Source organism: Epinephelus fuscoguttatus, linkage group LG22 (genome assembly GCF_011397635.1).
Source record: "Epinephelus fuscoguttatus linkage group LG22, E.fuscoguttatus.final_Chr_v1".
NCBI classification, from domain to species: Eukaryota; Metazoa; Chordata; class Actinopteri; order Perciformes; family Serranidae; genus Epinephelus; species Epinephelus fuscoguttatus.
In genome coordinates this window covers 2,532,501-2,552,529 of record NC_064773.1, presented here as the reverse complement: position 1 = coordinate 2,552,529, position 20,029 = coordinate 2,532,501, and the positions used below count along the sequence as shown (strand labels likewise).

Here is a 20,029-nt window from a genome sequence, read left to right as displayed (position 1 = left end):
TGTTGTATTTGTGGGGAAAATGTGTCCAGATAAAGACAAGTGTTTGTCTGTGAATGCTGCGAGTTATAGTGAAGCTGATTTGTGTTTGAAACTGTCTCTATTAAGCCATGTTTAATGTGTGTTTAATGTGTGTTTTGAATCAACTAAACTTTACAGCACTTCACAGAAACCTCCGCCGTCGACTAGTGTTTGGAGGTGTAACTGCAGAGTGACACAGACACACCACCGCACAAGTATAAATGCTCACATCACACATCCCACTTGCGTAGTCTCTGTGTAGAGCTGACCTTTAAATCCACCTTTAATATGCGGTAACAGTGTCCACTGCCCAGCGATTGGTCTCCTCTGGTTAACTAGCCTTGCCCACTCTGCTCTCAGCACCAGTCAGGTCAGGTAAAAGCTAGCTAGCTAGCTAGCAGCACCATCTATTCTGCATTGACGGTTGATAACACCATCTGATGTTTGTGAGCCGGCCACCATGTTGGAGACGGTGAACCAAAGCTCCAAGCACCGCCCATCGGCCGGACCAACTTCACAGCTAAACAATCACTAAAATATGTTCCTGAAAACATGTGGAGAGAGAAACAGGCAGTGCAGTGACAGAAACTTGATTCATCTTTGATCAGCGCTGCCTGGTTTGACAGTTTGACAGCAGCTCACGAGCCCTGACCGACATGAGTGACAGCTGCACTCAGCTCTGATTGGTTGTTTCCCTTCTCATGCTGTAAGGCCATTAGAGATGCTCCAATCAATAGAGTAGGCAGAGTTTTATTTCACAGATTACGGGTCTCATTTAGTGCTGTGTGAATACAGTGATGGTAATGGCAAATATGAAGAGCTACTTCTACAAAAGTTACCAGCTCCAGCTTTATCAGATGAAACCTGTGTAGAGTTTTCAGCCTCTCAGTGTGAGACAATCTACTTTTGTTGCTGTGAGGAGTCCTGCTGTCTGCTGACTCATGTAAATGCAGTGCACTTAACAACACTGGGTACCTCCCTACAGATTCTGTTTGGTACCAAAAAAGTAATGAAGATGGGGACACAGCTCCTGGACCAGAACCTGGAACAACACCAGAGCAAAAGCAGAATCAAACCAGGAACTGTGACAGAACTAAAGGAATTAACTGGACCAGAATCTGAAGAAACAATCAGACCTGAAACAACACAGCAACTTACACCTGGAACTACAGAGTGTGTGCGCGCGTCTCAAACAAAAGATCTGACATGCTCAGGTATCTTTAGAGAACAATGGGTACCACCCAGAAATCACAAAATTAGCAAATGGCGTCATCAACACTCACAAATCGTCATGTAACACTTTGATTCATGCACAGCAGCAGAAGGAGAGAGACATGTTTGAGCTTGAGGATTATATCAGCGTAACATCGATCTTTGTAAGAACTAATCTGAGTTTTAGACGCTGAGAGTAAGGACATTTTGGTGGGTCCTCGCTTTGAGGGATCACACTTGATTTTAAGCTTCAGGTAAGAACACTGTAGTGTATAGACCCTTTCACACAGAGATCACACTTTGGGGTCGCCAAGAAACCCCGTCCTCATGCCTCCTTTGCATTTTTACACAGGACCAAACAACAGTGGCATCATGTCGCTCCAGTGTGTGATTTTAGACAGCATGCCGACATCTCGGGAGCAAATGAGGCGTGACGGGTGTGACATGTAACGCAACTGCATCAGCCTCAAATGTGACATAACATGCTCGCAAGCAGCGCTACACAAACGGTAACAATGGTAGAACGTCATGGCAACAACAATCATTTACCATCCCTGTTATATGGCGGCTGATCTCAATCAGTAAGTTTACATGCACGCAGTCGAGCTAATCTCATAGCTCGGCTAATCAGTCAAGTCGGACTTCTCATCTTGTCTGAGTATACATGCAGAAGAGAAAATCGAATTTCTGACCAAGTACGTCTGACTCCACCTCGACAGGCAGCGCTGTGTCCTTTTTAATATAGTGCGTATTGAACTAGTTCCGGTTCTTGTTCAGACACTTTTTAAAATAAATCTGCGTTTCGCGTTTTCCTTCCATCGATAAACTTCAAGATGTTTAGCTCCATTACCTGTCAGAGCATGAATGTAGTTTCATCGTCCGTCCAGAAGTGCATCTTCTGCTTCTCGATCGCCATGGTGTTTGTTTGTTTTACCACGAGTTACTGCACTGCTGCTATGTCATCTCCTCCTCTTTCTTCCGGGTGAAAGCACGTGAAAGAAAAAAGTATGCGCCGAACGCTGCGTCCGGCTCCAGTCGGACTAAGTGCATACATGCAGCAATAGTTCAATTTTGAATCGAATTATCTAGGTGTGTTAGTCGAGCTATGGATAGTCCAATTTCTGTCGACTTAGCTGTTTCCATGCATTTAAAAGTCCGGTTTCAGTCGGACTAAGCCACCAAACGTACTGAGTGATTTCCCAAGTTGTGCAGATTCCTTTTCTTTGAGTTAGCCGCTGACTGCTAACAGCTGCTTTTTACTTCTCCCTCAATGGGTCGCAGGCATAACACATCATCAAAACATCACACCTGTGCACGTCCTGCTGGCTGTCCCATTTATACAGACATGGTTACTTCCGACGCTGGCTTAAAGGCACAAAAGACAACTGGAGGGTGTGATGTGTTGACGATGTGTTAGTGGTGCTACTCATCGCGGGAGATTTAAAAAGCAGATGACAGCAGTTAGGAGCTACCTCAAAGGAGAAGAGCAGCTGAAAATGTCCATAAAGTGGGAAAACAATGAGGTCCAGGAGCTCCTTACCCTCCAAGCAGAGGACGAGATCAGCCGCCATGTAACAGGGACGGTAAATAATTGTTATTGATGCCACCGCTTCAACGCTGTTTCTATCTTTCAATGTCGGCTTAAAGGCGAAACAACTCTGTCCCCCCATTCCTCGATTGTACCTTTTATACAGAGCACAGCAGGACAGGACCATGGACGAGGGGGTGTGATGTTATGACGATGTGTTATGCGTGTGACCCATCAAGAGAGATTTAAAAAGCAGCTGTTAGCAGTTAGCAGCTAACTCAAAGAAGAACAGCAGCTGAAAATGTCCGCAACTGTGAAAACAAAGAGGTCCAGGAGCTCCTTACCCTCCGAGCAGAGGACGGGATCAGTCGCCATATAACAGGGACGGTAAATAATTGTTATTGACATGCTAATGCCACTGTTACTGTTTGTAAAACACTGCCGATTCATACGGTATATGTCACACTAGAGGCCGAAGCTGTTGTGTTACATGTAACGGCACTTTTGCCTCTAGGATGCCGGCATGCAATCTAAGATCACACACTGGAGCAACATGATGCCGCAGTTTCAAAGCTGTTTCTATCTTTCGATGTCGGCTTAAAGGCGAAACAACTCTGTCCCCCCATTCCTTGACTGTACCTTAATACAGAGCACAGCAGGACGGGACCATGGACGAGGGGGTGTGATGTTTTGACGACGTGTTGCAACCCATCGCAGGAGATTTCAAAGGCAGCTGTTAGCAGTTAGCAGCTAACTCAAAGAAGATGAATGGCTGCAAATTGGGAAAACAAAGAGGTCTGGGAGCTCCTTACCCTCCGAGCAGAGGTCGAGATCACCCGAACAGTAAATGATTGTTATTGTTATGCCGTTGTTATTGTTTACAAAGTTCTACCAATACGTATGTTGTGTGTCACACTGGAGGCAGACGCTGTCGTGTTACATGTCACGCCTGTTTTACTTCCAGGATGTTGACATGCTGTCTAACATCCCACACTGTAGCGGCTCTATAACGCCATTTCTGTGTAAAAAGGACTTAAAGGTTAAGGTAAGGGTTGTTGTGAGGCACTTAGCTGTGAAGTTAAGTTAAGGGTAAGGGGTTTAGGGAGTGCATTATGTCAATGAGGGTCCTCACAGGTATATAAGTACAGGGTGGTGTATGTGAGCGTGTTTGTGTCCCCACATTGTCAGCATTCCTTCCCACAGTCAACACTTCCTCCCCTGTTATTACCCACAAACCACCTGGCTGCCCCGTCACCTGGATACCTGAGTGTGTGTGTGTGTGTGTGTGTGTGTGTGTGTGTGTGTGTGTGCTGTAACCGAGCAGTGCTTCGCTAACGACCTTCATCTATAATACAAGACCTTACACACACACACACACACACACACACACAGAGTCAGGGCTACTTCATAATCTGTTGATAAGCTCCTCGCTCGCTCTCCTGCAGCAGCACAATAAAACAAAGCCTCGCTCGCCCTCTCCCTCACTGCCCCCCCCCCCCCTCTCTCTCCAGTGTTTCTCTATGGGACTCACTCACTCAGTAGGTGTGTGTTGTACTTGCTGGTGTAGTAGTAAACGTCTTCGTAGCCTTCCTGGTAATCGTCATCCGCCCGGTACCTCCTCCCTCGCCTCCTCCTGCCCAGCAGGCGCAGCAGTGCCAGGAACCGCTCCATCACCACCACCACCCCCAGCAGGTCCGAACTGGGCCAACACTGGGCCAGTACTGGGCCAATACTGGGCCGGGCTAGGCTACAATCTCACAGCAGTAACGACGGGAGCTAACGGAGAGCGTTATTCCACAGAGAGAGAAGGAGAGAGATCAGGTTTCCTCCTCGCTTCTAAACACACACACACACACACACCTCTGTATGTCACACACACACACACATGCATGCGTACACACATTGGCTGGCTGGTAACACACACACGCAGACACACACACACACTCACTCACTCACATGCTCTTTGTATTCTCTGCTCTATCTGCAGCCTCCCTCTCCTCCTCTGTTCCCGTCTTCTTTCGGCTGTTGGTGCATCTAGTCGGGCTCGGCCAATCACAGGGCTCGCAGCTCTCACACACACACACACACACACACACACACACACACACACACACACACACACACACACACACCACTCCTCCATCTCAGCACTCCATTGTGTGTGAATGTGTGTGTGTGCGCACACTGTAAATGTGCACTTGAAGAGTCAGCAGGGAGAAGAGGCGAGCTTCCTCCCTTCATTAGCTCCTAACATCCTCTGATGCATCCTTCATTCCTTTCTTATTTTTCCTTCTTTCCTTTGTTCCAATGCTTCCTTTTTCCTTCCTTCCTTCCTTCCTTCCTCTCTCTATCCATATTTGCTGTTTCCTTTCCTACCTTCCTCTCCTCCTCTTAATTCTCACACACTCACACACACATTCAGTGAGGGGGGAGGGGAGCGCTCTTCAGGCATCTGTGTGTGTGTGTGTGTGTGTGTGTGTGTGAATACCAGAGAGGGGTGTGTAACTGAACACTGGGAGGGAGGAGACGAAACTAGGAGAGGAAACAAGGAAAGGAGAAGGAGAGAACACTAGGAAAGGAGAAAAGCTGGAAGGAGAGGAGGATGGAAGGAAAGGAGAGGAAAATACTGGGGAAGAGAGGAAATGAGGAGAAAAGAGGAAACTAGGAGAGGAAACAAGGGAAAGAGGGCAGGGAACTAGTAAAGGAGGAAGGACTAGGATGAGAGGATAATCAAAGCAAAGGGTAAGGAAAGGAGAGAAGATGAGGTAAGGAAATGAGGACAAGAGAGGACAGCAGAGGAAACAACGAGATGAGAACGGAAGGAAACTAGGAGAGGAAACAAGGAGAAGAGAAGGACAGGAAACTAGGAAAGGAGAAAAACTAGGAGAAGAGGATAATGATAGGAAAGGAGAGGAAACCAGAAAAGGCAAGGAAACAAGGAGAGGAGAATGAAATGAAACTAGGAGAGGAGACAAGGAGAAGATAAGGATGGAAAAGGAAAGGATGAAAAATTAGGAGGAGAGGAAGATGAAGAGAAAGGAGTGAAACTAGGGAGATAAGAAGGACAGGAAACTAGGAAAGGAGATTAAATGAGGGAAGAACACAAGGAGATGAGAATGAAAGGAACCTAGGACATGATAATGATAAAAACTAGGAGAGGAAACAAGGAGAAGAGAAGGATGCAGGAGGAGAGTAGGATGAAAGGAAAGGAGTAGAAAGAAAATGAAGAAAAGAGGAAATGAGGAGAGAAAATGACGAGAGGAAACAAGGAGGAGAGAGAACAAGGACAAGAGAAGGACAGGGGGAAGGAGGAAAAACTAGGAGGAGAGGAGGATGAAGAGAAAGGAGAGAAACTAGGGAGATAAGAATGAAAGGAAACTAGGAGATGAGGATGAAAAGAAAGGAGGATGTGAGAGGAGGAGGGAAAAAGAAACTAGGAAAGAAAAAGAAATTTAGATTAGAGAGGAAGTAGAGTAAAGGAGAGGACATGTGAGAGAAGGAGACCAGGAGAGGAAACAAGGATAAGAAAAGATCAGTAAACTAGGAAAGAAGGAAAACTAGGAGGAGATGAGAATACATGTAAAAGGAAAGGAAACTAGGAAAAGAGAGTAAATGAGGAGAGAAAACAAGGAGATGAGAATGAGAGGAAACTAGGAAAGGACGAAAAACTAGAATGAGAGTAGGATGAAAGGAGTAGAAAGAAAACGAAGAAAGGAAAGGAAACAAGGAGAGGAAATGAGGAAAGGAGAAGGAGAGAACACTAGGAAAGGAGAAAAGCTAGAAGGAGAGGAGGATGGAAGGAAAGGAGAGGAAAATACTGGGGAAGAGAGGAAATGAGGAGAAAAGAGGAAACAAAGAGATGAGAAAGAAAGGAAACTAGGAGAGGAAACAAAGAGACAAAAACGAAAGGAAACTAGGAGAGGAAACAAGGAGAAGATCAGTAAACTAGGAAAGGATTAAAACTAGGAGGAGAGGAGAATAAACGTAAAAGAAAAGGAAACTAGGAAAAGAGAGTCAATGAGGAGAGAAAACAAGGAGATGAGAATGAGAGGAAACTAGGAGAGGAAACAAGGGGAAGCGAAGGATGGAAAAGGAAAGGACGAAAAACTAGGAGAAAGAAAAGGAGTAGAAAGACAACGAAGAAAGGAGAGGAAACAAGGAGAGGAGAAGGGTTGGAAACTAAGAAAGGAGGAGAATGAACGTAAAAGAGAGGAAACAAGGAAACAAGGAGAGGAGAGGACATGGAACATAAAATGAGAATGAAAGGAAACAAGGAGAGAAAACGAGGACAAGAGAAGGACGGGGGAAGGAGGAAAAACACGGAGGAGAGAAGGATGAAGGGAAAGGAGAGGAAACGAGGAGATAACAATAACAGGAATTTGGGTGAGGAGAGGAAACAAGGAGATGAGAATGAAAGGAAACTACATGAGGAAACAGGCGGGAATAAGGACAGGAAACTAGGAGAGAAAACTATTAGGAGAAGGGAATAACAGTAAAGGAGAGAAAACAAGGTAAGGAAACAAGGAGAGGAGAGGATATGGAACAAATAAATGAGAATGAAAGGAAACTAGGAGAGGAGAGGAAACAAGGAGATGAGGATGAAAAGAAAGGAGGAGGGAAAAGGAAGAAAGGTAAGAAAAAGAAACGGATAAGAGAGGAAGTAGAGTAGAGGTGTCAGAAAAGGAAACCAGGAGAGGAGAGGATACTTAGGATGCTTTCCATTCAACTATTTCAGCTCCCTTTGCTCCTTCCTCATGTGACCCGGTCATCATCATCACTGAGGATGACGAGGAGCGAGGAAGCACAGGTGATTTTAACCCGTGGGTAAAACACTTCCTCTCTGTTCTGGCTGTGAGGAGCTCAGGTGTGAGTGAAGGAAGCAAGGAGCCATGTTAGTCACATGTGAAGCATCCTAAGGAGGAGACGAAGGTCGTTCTGACACAAACCAGGAATGTGTGGTATGTAAACACCTGATCAGGGGTGTGTGTGTGTGTGTGTGTGTGTGTGTGTGGAGGGTCGTCAGCTCACGTTACAGCTACAGTCTGATGTTTCTAACTGCAGCAGCAGCAGCAGAAGAAGAAGAAGAAGAAGAAGAAGAAGAAGAAGAAGAAGAAGAAGAAGACATGTTGATTAAATATGAATCTGGCACACTGAGGGAGCAGCTGTGACCCACTGACTCTGGCACACTGATGTCTCCTGAGATCATTAATCCACAAACTCAAAGGTCCTGGTTCAAACTATTAAGTTTATACGCTTTAATTATTAATAATGATATTTATGAAAGTTTAACTGGGAGAATGTGACACCTGAAACTGAAGCGCCCCGCTGCAGAGAAGACGTCTCACTCTGTGGGAGGTTGGAGAAACTACACACACTTTATTTTCAGCCTAATATATCTATTTATCTCTCTCTCTATAATATATATTGTAAATATATATATATATAGGCCTATGAGATAATTTTTGCAGGTGATTGTGATTTAATTAATTTAATTTAATTTGATTTAATTTAGCTGAATTTAAGTTAATTTAATTCAATTTAATTTATTTAAATTAATTTGTTTAATGTAGCTGAATTTAAGTTAATTTAATTAATTTAATTTAGCTGAATTTAATTCAATTAATTAATTTAATTGAGCTGAAATCAATATAATTAAATTAAATTAAATTTAAAATCTTCTTTTAATTTTGAGTGATCTCTTCATTTTATTCTTCCCTACCTCTTTTTAATTTTCTTGCAAAAATAAGAACACTTTTTATTAGTCTTTAATTTAACAGGAAAGATACACATATACCAGCATGTTTAGAAACAGTTCGGTCATGAATACTATTCAGTGTTAATGACAAAAAGGTTATTCTCCTTAATTTAATTTAATCTAATTTAATTCAATTCAATTTAATCTAATTTAGTTTAGTTTAATTTAATTGTAGTTTAATTTAATTTAATTTAAATTTACTTTATTTCATTTTAAATTCTATTTTTATAAAAATATATATATATTGATATAATATTATATTATATATTATATTTTTAAAAAAAACCATTTTTTTTAACTGATTTCAGGGATCTATTCATTTTATTATTCCCAACCTCTATTTAATTGAACTTTTTCTTGCAAGAACAACAATATTTTTTAATGTGTCTCTATTTTAACAGGGAAGATGCACGTTTATATTTAGACATAATTTGGTCGTGTGACTCATTCTGTGTGGATGACAATAAGCTTATTCCCTTAATTTAATTTAATCTAATTTAATTCAATTTAATTTAATTGTAGTTTAATTTAACTGAACTGAATTTAGCTTAATTTAATCTAATTTTAATTCAATTTAATTTAATTTCACGTATCTATTCATTTTATTCTGTGCTGCTCTTTTGCTCTTTTCAACAGAAACAGAGGACACTAACTGTGCACAAAACACAATCATTCTCCACAACACTAATATTATAAATAATAAAAATATTCCTGGGACACTCCGGAGGTTTTAGATTAAAGCACCAACACAGGACTGAGACCAGCAGTGACCTTTGTAGCATGTAATTCCAGATCTCTGTTGAAATATGAAATAGACTGAGAGTATAAACGGGGGATAAAGTTTCTAATCGAGACAAACAAATGTCCAAGATACATAAACAAAGAGTCTCACTATAAATAAATATTACTGACAATAAGACAGCACACAGTAATTTGTGGCGTGGCGGGGGTTTGCTGAGCCCAGTTAACTGCTGACCTGACCAACATGTCCGTGTCGACCCCACATGGGTTAGTGATAGACTGGCACAGTAATTTGGCTCCATCTGGGCATCATGTGGGCTGTTAATGAGGCCTCAGAGAGCTACAGTCAGCCCCATGTGGTGCAATAATCTGCAGCCCCCCGAAGACCCTCGTCTGATTATTGCACCACCCAAAGCCTAATTATCGTGTCGACTCAGGGATTCATGATTGGGCGAAAGTGGAGCACAAGTGGAGACAAGAGTCGGTAATCGTCTCATCTGATGGAAGTTTCCTCCTCTGTGTGAATGTGTTGGTCCTGAATAGAGTTTGGTTGATTTGGGTCCAGTGTGCCAGCGTAAACTGGTTTGAACCGGCATTTGTCACTATGGCACAGCTCAGGCACCACAGGAAAATGTTGGCGTTATACATTTCAGCAAACCATGAATACACTACAATTGTTTAAGCATCATATCAGCGTTTCTAAAGTGACGTTGTATTAGAGCTGACTTTGTAATCAGGAGGTGGTGGATGGTGTGACACCGAGGAGAGACGCCTGCCAAGCTGCAGGACCAACAAACTACCAACAACACCAAAACCTGGGTGTTTTTTACCAAACCTTGATTTTCAAGAACAGTGTTTTCCAGCAGCATCTGAGCCACCAACTCTGGACTTGTTTCAATGACACATCACAGCATTTGCCAGCAGTGATTAAGCCACTGAACACGGGTGTTTTCCACCAACCCGTCCAGGCTGTGTGGCACCAAACATGAGTATTTTTAGGCCAAACACATGATCTTTTCCTGACTATAACCAAGAAGTATTTGTGTCTAAACCTGACCACGTTAACAGCATTGATGAAAAATGTTAAGTTGATCAATATTCAGTATTGGATATCTAATTTTAATAACGATGGTTTGGAACAAGAAAAAGCTGACAGTCGATAAATCATCCGATATCACTGCCCGACAGGCTGTTGTTCTGTTTCTATGGGAGTAATTCTGTATTTTGGTAATACTCATATATTCTCAATGATTCATAAAACATAAAAAACAAAACTCAGACAAAGTCCTGTATATCAAACACTAGAGGGCTTTAATTTTGAAATGAGGGCTTTTAATTTGTAACAGGAAGTGGCAGCATTCACTCAGTCACCGACTCAAGAGGCCCGTTTCCACTGAAGAAGTTCCTGGTACTATTTGAGGGGCAGGAACTTTACAGGAACGTCCTCTCGCTCGGCCCTCTCAACCGCCGTGTCTCCACTGAGAGCGGAGTAGGAGGAAGGTTCCTGTAAAGTTACGGGCTCTGGATGTGACGTAATCGTTGCGCGACCATTTTGACCGGGGCGACGTAGGGGCATAGGGACGCCGTTAGCTGTTAGTGGTGTCTGTAATAACTCCGGTCACGGTCCGTGAATGTTAGCTTTGCTGCTGCTGTTAGCTGTCCCTGTCAGCTGCAGCCACTGATGCTTTCTAGACATCGTGATTTCCCAAAACTGAATAAATACCACACGTATCAACACAAAACTGCTTTGCTAGCTCAATCATGTTGTAACTAAGATATCCGCTGGAAAAAAAAAAAATTTTCACGGACCATTTATTGAGTTATTATAGACACCGCTAACAGCTAACGGTTATCCTTGCTAAACTACGATAACCATGTTGTTATTTACAAAACGTCACATCCCTCCTTGAGTATATCCAATCAGTACCAAGTAATCCCCAAGCCCCAGCCAGGAGTCTCTCGGGGCCGTTCTGAGTACCTACTCCGAGGCAGGGACTTGTTTAGCCCCTGTAAAAGTCCCTGAACTCTGTCCTTCGGGGGTGGTTCCTGCGGTGGAGACACGCACCAACGGCCCCGGCCCCGTAAAATTACCCCGAAGTTCCTGCAGTGGAAACGGGCCTAAGGACTTCCCAGTGCTACAGTGCTGGACCAGCAGTCGCGGCCCAGCTAAAAACTTTATATAAATCCATGTTCAAATGAAGAACAGTAGGGCCCGACCGATTTATCGGCCGGCCGATTATAACCATTAGAGATATTATAGGCATTGATAATAAAAGTATTTGAAAATAGTAAAATGTTCTTCCTTCAATTTATATTTTTGTATTGAGTGTTTGAACTATATTTAAGCCATCAAAAGCAGGTATTTCGGGGGGGTTTAAATTGAAAAACATAAAAATTTAATCGGATTGGGGCGTCGGTGGCTTAGTGGTAGAGCAGGCGCCCCATGTACAAGGCTGTTGCCGCAGCAGCCCGGGTTCGAGTCCGGCCTGTGGCTCTTTGCTGCGTGTCATCCCCCCTCTCTCTCCCCTCTTCACGCTTACCTGTCCTGTCCATTAAAGGCAAAAATGGCCAAAAAAAAAATCTTAAATAAATAAATAAAAATTTAATTGGCCGATATATCGGTTATCTGATTTTTTTATTCCATAATATCGGAATCGGCATCGGCCCCAAAAAATCCATATCGGTCGGGCCCTAAAGAACAGTACGATGAGACGCAGACACACAGCAGAGGGGAGCTGCTTTCTCAGGATCTGAACCCACTGATCACTGAACACAACCCTCCCTCTTCAACTCCGTTCAGTGATGTACGTCTCCACATGACAACTGGAGGCTGCGCAGCCATCAGCAACTGTCAGAGGCAAGTTTTGCCTATAAAGGTAGTTCGTAAAATGTCCGATTGGCGCCCAATTCGTTAACGTTATTGACGTAACGCCATTCCTGGGGTCGTAATTCGACGGATATCGTACGAACTGTTGTGTCTCAGTTCTCGTAGGACATGTGAACCATTCTATAAGAAATACGTTGGTTAGGTGAATCAACCAAACTTTACAGCGCTTCACAGAAACCCACTGCCACCTAGTGTTCTGGAGGTGTTACTGCACAGCAACATAGACAAACCACAATACAAGTATAATGCTCACAAATGCGTAGGCCACTTGCGTAGGCTCTGAGTAGAGCTTACATACAACTATAAATCTTTACAATGGAGATCACTGTCTCCTGTTTCCTACTTTTTAACATGACCACGTGGTTATTATTGTAATTAGGATGAAGAAAGGTCCACAAACCTTCAGGGAGTAGTTATTTTTATGCATCATCCTAACCACATCTTAACCTTTGCAGCGTACGTTCAGAAAATCACTTACATGTGTCGTTCTCGAGGGAACGGACCAACAACATATTGTGTTGTCTAATTCAAAGGGTTTGTTGGCTGGTTTCTGTGTAGGATGATCTATTCTTTCGCTCACTGTATACTGTATGTTTCTCTCTTCTCTCCTGATCCATTCAGCCTGCCCAACTGAGCCTCCAATGGCAGCTCATCAAGCTCCCACATGGGGCACGTTGGCCGAGGAAATGAGAAATCGACAGTCTGTGGAGAGCAGACTGTGATCAGAACATTATGATCATGCACACAGGAGGATGAAGAACCAGGTCACTGAACGTTTCATCCCAAATGTAATCAGAGACACCACAAAGATAAAAACAGGTCAGATCTGTTGGTGCTTCTGAACAGAAAAAAGACACAACGCTCGCCAAGTTTTTAAATATCAGAACGGTGCAGAGCGCTCGTGTGTTCATCTCTCGGAGGATGATTTCACATCCAACCTGTTTGGTTCAAACTGGTGTGTTTTCCTTTTTATACTGTCTGGAGTAAACGCCGCTCATCTAACTGGTGCTGTGAGTTTGTGGCCTGAAAGAAAACAGAGATCTTTGTGACAGTCGAGATGTGATTTTAAAGATCTAATATATAACTCTTCCACATTAAAGCAACTGGGCCAGAGTTCTATTTTGTTGAGTTGTACATTTAAATTATCCCAAATGTTTCCAACAAAGTTTAAACTCAGAGACATCTGTAATCTTAATCAAGCTCATTTGGTCAACATGGCTTCATACTGCCTTCGCGCATACGCCATGGTTGTGGTTGTCTGACAGAAGCGGCTATTAATTGACTTCTTATCCAGGCTTCAAGACACTTTTTTAAAGATTACGTTTGGGCATTTTTGGATTTGTTACATAGGAAAGTCGAGCATGAACTGGGGAAAGAGAGAGCAGGTTTGATATGCAGCAAAGGGCTGGAGTTGGAATTGAACCCAAAGCCGCTGTGGCAGGGACATAGCCTTTGAACATGGGCCATGAAGCCACATTTTTACAACACACTTTTTTAGATCTTGGTCATTTGTAACTACATCTTTTAACGTAAAGAGAAATTTTAGTCATTGGACGTCTGGATCTTCAGGCTAAAAACAAAATCGGGGAGTGCAGCAAAATGCCGCCTACCTACTTTTGTTTATACAGAATGCGCCTTTTTCGGGGCAATGGGGGGCGTGAGCAAGTAACAAAACGTGTAGCTCAGCGTGTGACGTAAACAGTGACGTGGGAGGGAAGCCGCGGCTGGTCAGTCCTTCGGCGATTCTCTCGTAAGTCGGCCCGTTCTTCACCGTCCCCGTCATCTGACGGTTAATGGCCTCTTCGTTTGCGAGGACAAGGAGGGCGCACAATTCCTTGTCTCCCCAGTTGCTCATCTTTACAGTGTCTGTCAGGTTTGTGTTTCCCTCTTGCTACTAGCTGCTCGCTAATTCCTGCTATCAGCTGTTTCCTGTTTATCCACCGCCAGTGGCTCGCACGTGCGGCGTCATCAACAGCTCCTCCCACAAGTCATCAACAGCTCCTCCCACAAGTCATCAACAGCTCCTCCCGTTGCAGAAGGCGCCTCGGTCTGTTTAAACCATAAAGGTTCCACCAATATGTCTACCCTACGAGGAGGAAAATTGGGCCCCTCGGATCAACTCGTCAATCCGGCTCTGTGTGTCTAAACGCTCGCAGCTTGCCGGCAAAACGGCCCAACGTTTGCGGAAAATCTGGCAGCATAAAACAGGCTGGTGTTAGCAGAAGGTCGGCTCAATCCCTACCGTGCCAAACTGTTTTGTTTGGTGTTTTTACCGGTTCAAATCACCTGGGGTCTCATTTAAAAGACAATGCATAAGAGCTACACTAAAAGTATACGTACAGACAAAAGCCAAATACACTGTGTGCCAAAAAATATTAGACAATTTCTACAACCAGGTTTCCACCTCACCATCTGTATCGGCAATTTCTCATCTACGAAATGTTCGTAAGCATCAAGGGTCAAAGTTTCTCCCATCAAGTGTGTTTTAATAGAGGTTTCAGCTGGTTGCAGTCTGCAATCGACACCACTAAACGCCACTAAATCCCTCTGAATGTGACGCACTGCTCCTTTAAATCCCTCTACAGGACATTAGAAAACTTATTGATCATGTTTGAGTGTGTGTGTGTGTGTGTGTGTGTGTGTGTGTGTGTGTGTATGCGTGTGTGTGTGTGTGAATTTTCTGTCAGGATTCAGCATTTTTCCGTCTGTCAGGCTGCAAGGCATCGTGGGATACGAGAGCTGTCAGGACATGACAGGGGTCAGACATCAACACACACACACACACACACACACACACACACACCATGACTGTCACACCCTGCAGACCAGCTGTCAGTCAGTGTGTCAGAGGTCAGAGGTCGGAGGGATTTACTGTGTATGTGTTTCCTGTCTGTTCATGGACACGTTTAATCTCACCTCAGGGCTGTGTGTGTGTGTGTGTGTGTGTGTGTGTGTGTGTGTGTGTTGAACCAGTTTACAGCCAGTGTCTGACACCATTGTAGCTGTGGGAAATCAAACAAACAGTCTCAGTGTTTGAACAGGTGAGCAGCATGAATAGATTTAATAAAACACCTTTTTCATGCATCACTTTCTGCTGACGTCGACCTGACTCACTCTCTCTCCGTCATTTTCCCAACAGAAATCCGACTCTGGTGTGAACAGAAGCTGCTCCCAAGGAATGTGACAAAGAGCTCAAGGCGTCAAACTGGCTTCCACATTCTCCAGATCCCAAACTGAGAAAGATTTCACTGGTCGCTTCGTTGCAATAAAGAAAATTACAAAGGTGAAACTCTATCAGGAGCTGCACCTCGTCAAAGATCAAATATAGGCCTATATTAATGAAGGTCAACGAGGCCCTGGTGTCACGACCAAAGGTTTCCCATCAGAACATTGGATTCACCAATTGACGTATTAACCATTCACACTGATTTTGGGTGAACTGTTCCTTTAATCTGTGCTGTAAAGTTCTATCAGCTTCAGTTTCAGCTCAGGTCAGCTACAGTAGGAGGGACTCTGCCTCCCTCACCTGTCAGACATCCCTGAGGGCTGCAACGCTCCATGATGGCTCACACTGACAGGACTGACAGGCGTGCAGATGGTCAAGTCACATTCACTGACACAGGCAGAAAGAGAGAGAGAGAAAGAGTGTGTGTGTGTGTGTGTGTGTGTTTTGCTGCTAAAAATGACAGCACAGGCTCATTTGCATATCGCTCTCAGGCCTCTGCAGCTGTAACACGATTGGACGCCTCGTCAGTATGTGTGTGTGTGAGTGTGTGTGTATAATCTGATTCTCCATGCTTCTCACACACACACACACACACACACACACACACACACACACACACACACACACACAGTTTATCCTCTCACTCCCCCTGCTGGTCGCTCTACAGAACAGCAGCCACACACATTTCAGACACTTCAGAGATACAAGTCCTTCTTATAACTACCCATGATTCACTGAGGCAGACAGGCAGACAGGCAGACAGTGATTGATAAAGCCTGAGGGACAGCGAGACAGACAGACGGGCAGAGAGACCTAGAAACAAACTGAACAAAAGAGACGGAGGCAGAAAGAGAGGAGTGAATCTATGGTCTTAATGGACTGCTGAGTGACTGACCTTGATTCCTAATGGACACACACACATACACACACACACACACACACACACACACACACTGCATTGACTTCCATTCATTCCCCGAGGGCTCGGCCCAACCTTAACCTTAGAGAGACAGACAAACAGCTGGACAACAACTGAAGACAAACGGAGACACAAATGTGTCCTCAGAAACAGACTCATTGTCTCCAGCTCACTGATGCAGCGTCCACAAACTATTAACTGTCTATGGATCAGAAATAATAATCAATAATACAGAGGTTCAACTGAACAATCCTTGAGACATGTTTAATACCACATTAAATCCAATTAAATATCTGTTGTATGAATATGATGGAAACCCAGTAGGGACAATAAAGACTAAAATTATTTTATTTCTTGATTTGATTTGACATTTTTTTCAAAATAAATAAAAAGGTCATGAACACATGACACAAAACACATTTTAAATTAAAATACCAAGGACAGCACAGTACAGCTAAATGTATAACTGATTATTTTATAAGTGCAAAAATTTATTTCCATTAATATCACATTATTTTGTCAGCAACTCTTGGAGATATAATTCCTAATCAATCATCAATTAATCATTTAGCACGGCCTGGACCTGGAGGAGTGAAGAAAATATGTGGAGGAATGTTTGGATTGATTAATTCATTAAAAAAATAACAGAAATATTTAAAGCTTTGTGAAGACTTTTTTCACACCTTTCACTGCCTCAGGAAAATCAAATAAAATCAATAAAATAAAAATAGGTTTAATTAATCAAAAAAATATCTGCAACTATTTTAATGATATTAATATTTTTTCAAGCAAAAACACCAAACATACTCTTCTTCCTCCGTCTAAATTCTGAGGATTTGCTGACGGTCGTTTTCTGAGCAAACAATAATAAATCGTAATATCTCTCACTAAAATGACTGTGACACTAATTATACTTGTTCTGTAACAGCGCAGGAACTCTGACATAATTAAAACACTAATTTTAAAACAATAGTTTCGAAGAGGGAAAGTAAAAAAGCAAAAAAAAAAAATAAAAGAATAGTTTTAAGGAACTGATTTATTGACTGGACGAGAAACAAGAATTAATCAGCATTTATATTAATTATTTTTTTATGTATCACAGTCATATTCTTATCAAACAAGACATCTGATGTCACATTGGGCTCTGAAGCTTTTTGACATTTAGAGCTGCAACAATTAATTGATTAGTTGTCAGCTATTAAATTAATCGCCATCTTAATTGATCGCTTTATCGGTCTGGGTAATTTTTATAAAAAAAAAAAAGGTCTAAATTCTTTGATTCTAGCTTTTTAAATGTGAATATTTTCTGCTTTCTTTCCTCCTGTGTTTCCTGACATTTTATGTATCTAACCACTAATTGATTTATGGAGAAATCAATCAACAGATTAATCAACAATGGAAATAATCATTAGCTGCAGCCATTATTCGATCTCACTCTCTCTCGTCAGACTAAATGTCTATAAAGGCTAAACCCAACAAACACCTTCTGTTCTCCAGCTGAAAGCCTCAGTGAGAAACATACCTTAAGACAATATATATATACACGACTGGAAATAAAGAATCAATATGGCTTCTGAAAACACGGAGCAGGCAACACAGAGGGAGTGTGAAGACGAGGGGACGGAGCTGGATGAAAAGGGACAAAAAGAAGCAGCTGTGAAACCCACCACCCGAAACTCAAACAAACTGTGTACTAATCCTAATCCTGAGGCCTCGCTCCACATGGATTAAAATAAACATGCTGCCCTTTGTCTGCCTGCAGCTCCAAGACTCAGACATTTACAGCGAGCAGAGAAATGCTCAGTTACCGTCTCCACTGACTGAAGCTCGCTGCCAGTAACCACAGAACAGACGAATGTAGATGCACACTAAGAGATTTCTTATATAGAGACGTTATAAAGACACAAGAAGACACACACTGTGTAGAATGTAGTACGTAGTTTAAAGTGGATCCTGCATGTGGGAGACAAACTAAGTGTAAAAGGTACAGCGTATTAATTATTAAATATAAGTGTCACTCAGAATCGTCTTCAAACATCTTCAAATTGCTTATTTTGGTATATAAAAAAGAAATATTTAAGAAGATCAAGCAACGTAGAGCCTGCGCCACAGCCTGACGTGCACCTCCCCAGAAATGTAACTACGTGTCACAGTGACGCAGACCTCCTGTCTGTCTCTGTAAGCTGAAACCATTTCCCTCAGTGGAAACAAAGCTTTGATTTACTTTAATTTCACAGATAAGAAATAATAAATTGTGAAGACAATAAAGCCTCCACAAAAATAGCATTTTAAGTCTTGTGTGTGATTTATCCTGGCTTCATATGACAAGGGGAAATCTCTGCTAGCTGCTAGGCTAATTTAAACAATGTAAAATGCCATAGGCTTGTGCTAATAACGTTAGCATGTTGTATTTGTTTGGAAAACGTGTTTAGTATAAAACAGTTGTTTTGTCAGTGAACCTTGTGAGCTGTAATGGAGCCAAATTTTGTAACATTACCTTTGTTAAATGTTGCTGTTGTCCCTGGCTTCATATGAGTAGAGAGAAAGTCAGCTAGCTGCAAGGCTAATTTATACAATGTAAAATGCCATAGGCTTGTGCTAATAACGTTAGCATGCTGTATTTGTGGGGAAAATGTGTCCAGATAAAGACAAGTGTTTGTCTGTGAATGCTGCGAGTTATAGTGAAGCTGATTGTGTTTGAAACTGTCTCTATTAAGCCATGTTTAATGTGTGTTTAATGTGTGTTTCATGTGTGTTTAATGTGTGTTTAGAATCAACTAAACTTCACAGCCCTTCACAGAAACCTCCACCCCCGACCAGTTAAGTACTTTTAGTCCTAGTAACTCGCTGCAGTGACCTCGGGGGAGACTGGAGGGTGGACACAGTATTTTTAGAGCAACACTGTTGGGTTGTGACGGTATTTGGGACAGTGTGGGACAGTGCCACGATCCACCAGACCCATGTGGAGCACAGTGCAGTCACCTGAAGCAAAATGAACCTACAGACCGACAAGTCACCATCTAAATGATATATTTGTTAAGATCCTTTTTGGAGCGTATTTGCTTTTAGGAAAAGGACAGCCACTGACAGACGAGACAGATGAGAGGGGGGACGACCTGCAACAAAGGGCTGAAGTTTGGAGTTGAGCCTGTGCCGCTGCAGAGGACTCAGCCTGTGCATAGCTCCTGGGAAATGACGAGGAAGATCACCCAGGAATACACGTTTGTCTTCATGCTCCACTGAGCATCATTACTCGGAGCGAAGGGGGCGGAGCATTCAACACTTGATCCAGTTCTCTTTATACATCCATCTCACTTCGCTCCACCTCCACATCTCCAGATCTTTTCTACTTCTGACAGAGGTCACACAGCTCCCTCTGGAAACACCTCATATCACCTCTAACACACACGTGCAACCTTTAAAATCGACACACTTTCAGCTTCGCTCCGTTTACTTTAAAGCTTTTTCACAGAGTCAAGTGGAGTAGAAAACAATCTGCTATTAGCACATCTGCATAAAGTCCAAACTTCCTCCTCCTCCTCCTCGTGCTGCCGACACTCTGAACAATAATGTCACATTTTGGTTGAGTGGCGTCCCGCTGCCGCCGCCGCCGCCCGTCTTTGACGCCACATGTGTGAAGAACGAGCTTTAAAGTGGACTGTGAGTTAACCAAGGACAGCCGGCAGTGTGCCGCTAAAATACCCCCTCTGCTACTTTCCTCGCCCTCAGAGAGAAAAGAGTTA

The 20,029-nt window shown here is 42.9% G+C and overlaps 1 protein-coding gene across 9 annotated transcripts in view; it reads right to left on the bottom strand.

Moving 5' to 3' along the window:
- grip1 (glutamate receptor interacting protein 1) overlaps positions 1-20,029 on the bottom strand; it is an 88,899-nt gene that overhangs the window by 55,598 nt on the left and 13,272 nt on the right. For 5 of the 9 annotated variants that reach the window (XM_049567441.1, XM_049567445.1, XM_049567446.1 and 2 more), the window contains exon 1: positions 4,294-4,773. The exons of 2 other annotated variants lie outside the window; for them this stretch is intronic. In XM_049567441.1, the coding sequence (XP_049423398.1) occupies positions 4,294-4,429 (136 nt within the window). In that variant the 5' untranslated portion in view covers positions 4,430-4,773. Of the gene's footprint in view, positions 1-4,289; positions 4,774-20,029 lie in introns of those variants that run through there. 2 more of the 9 variants (XM_049567442.1, XM_049567451.1) reach the window with 2 other exon arrangements.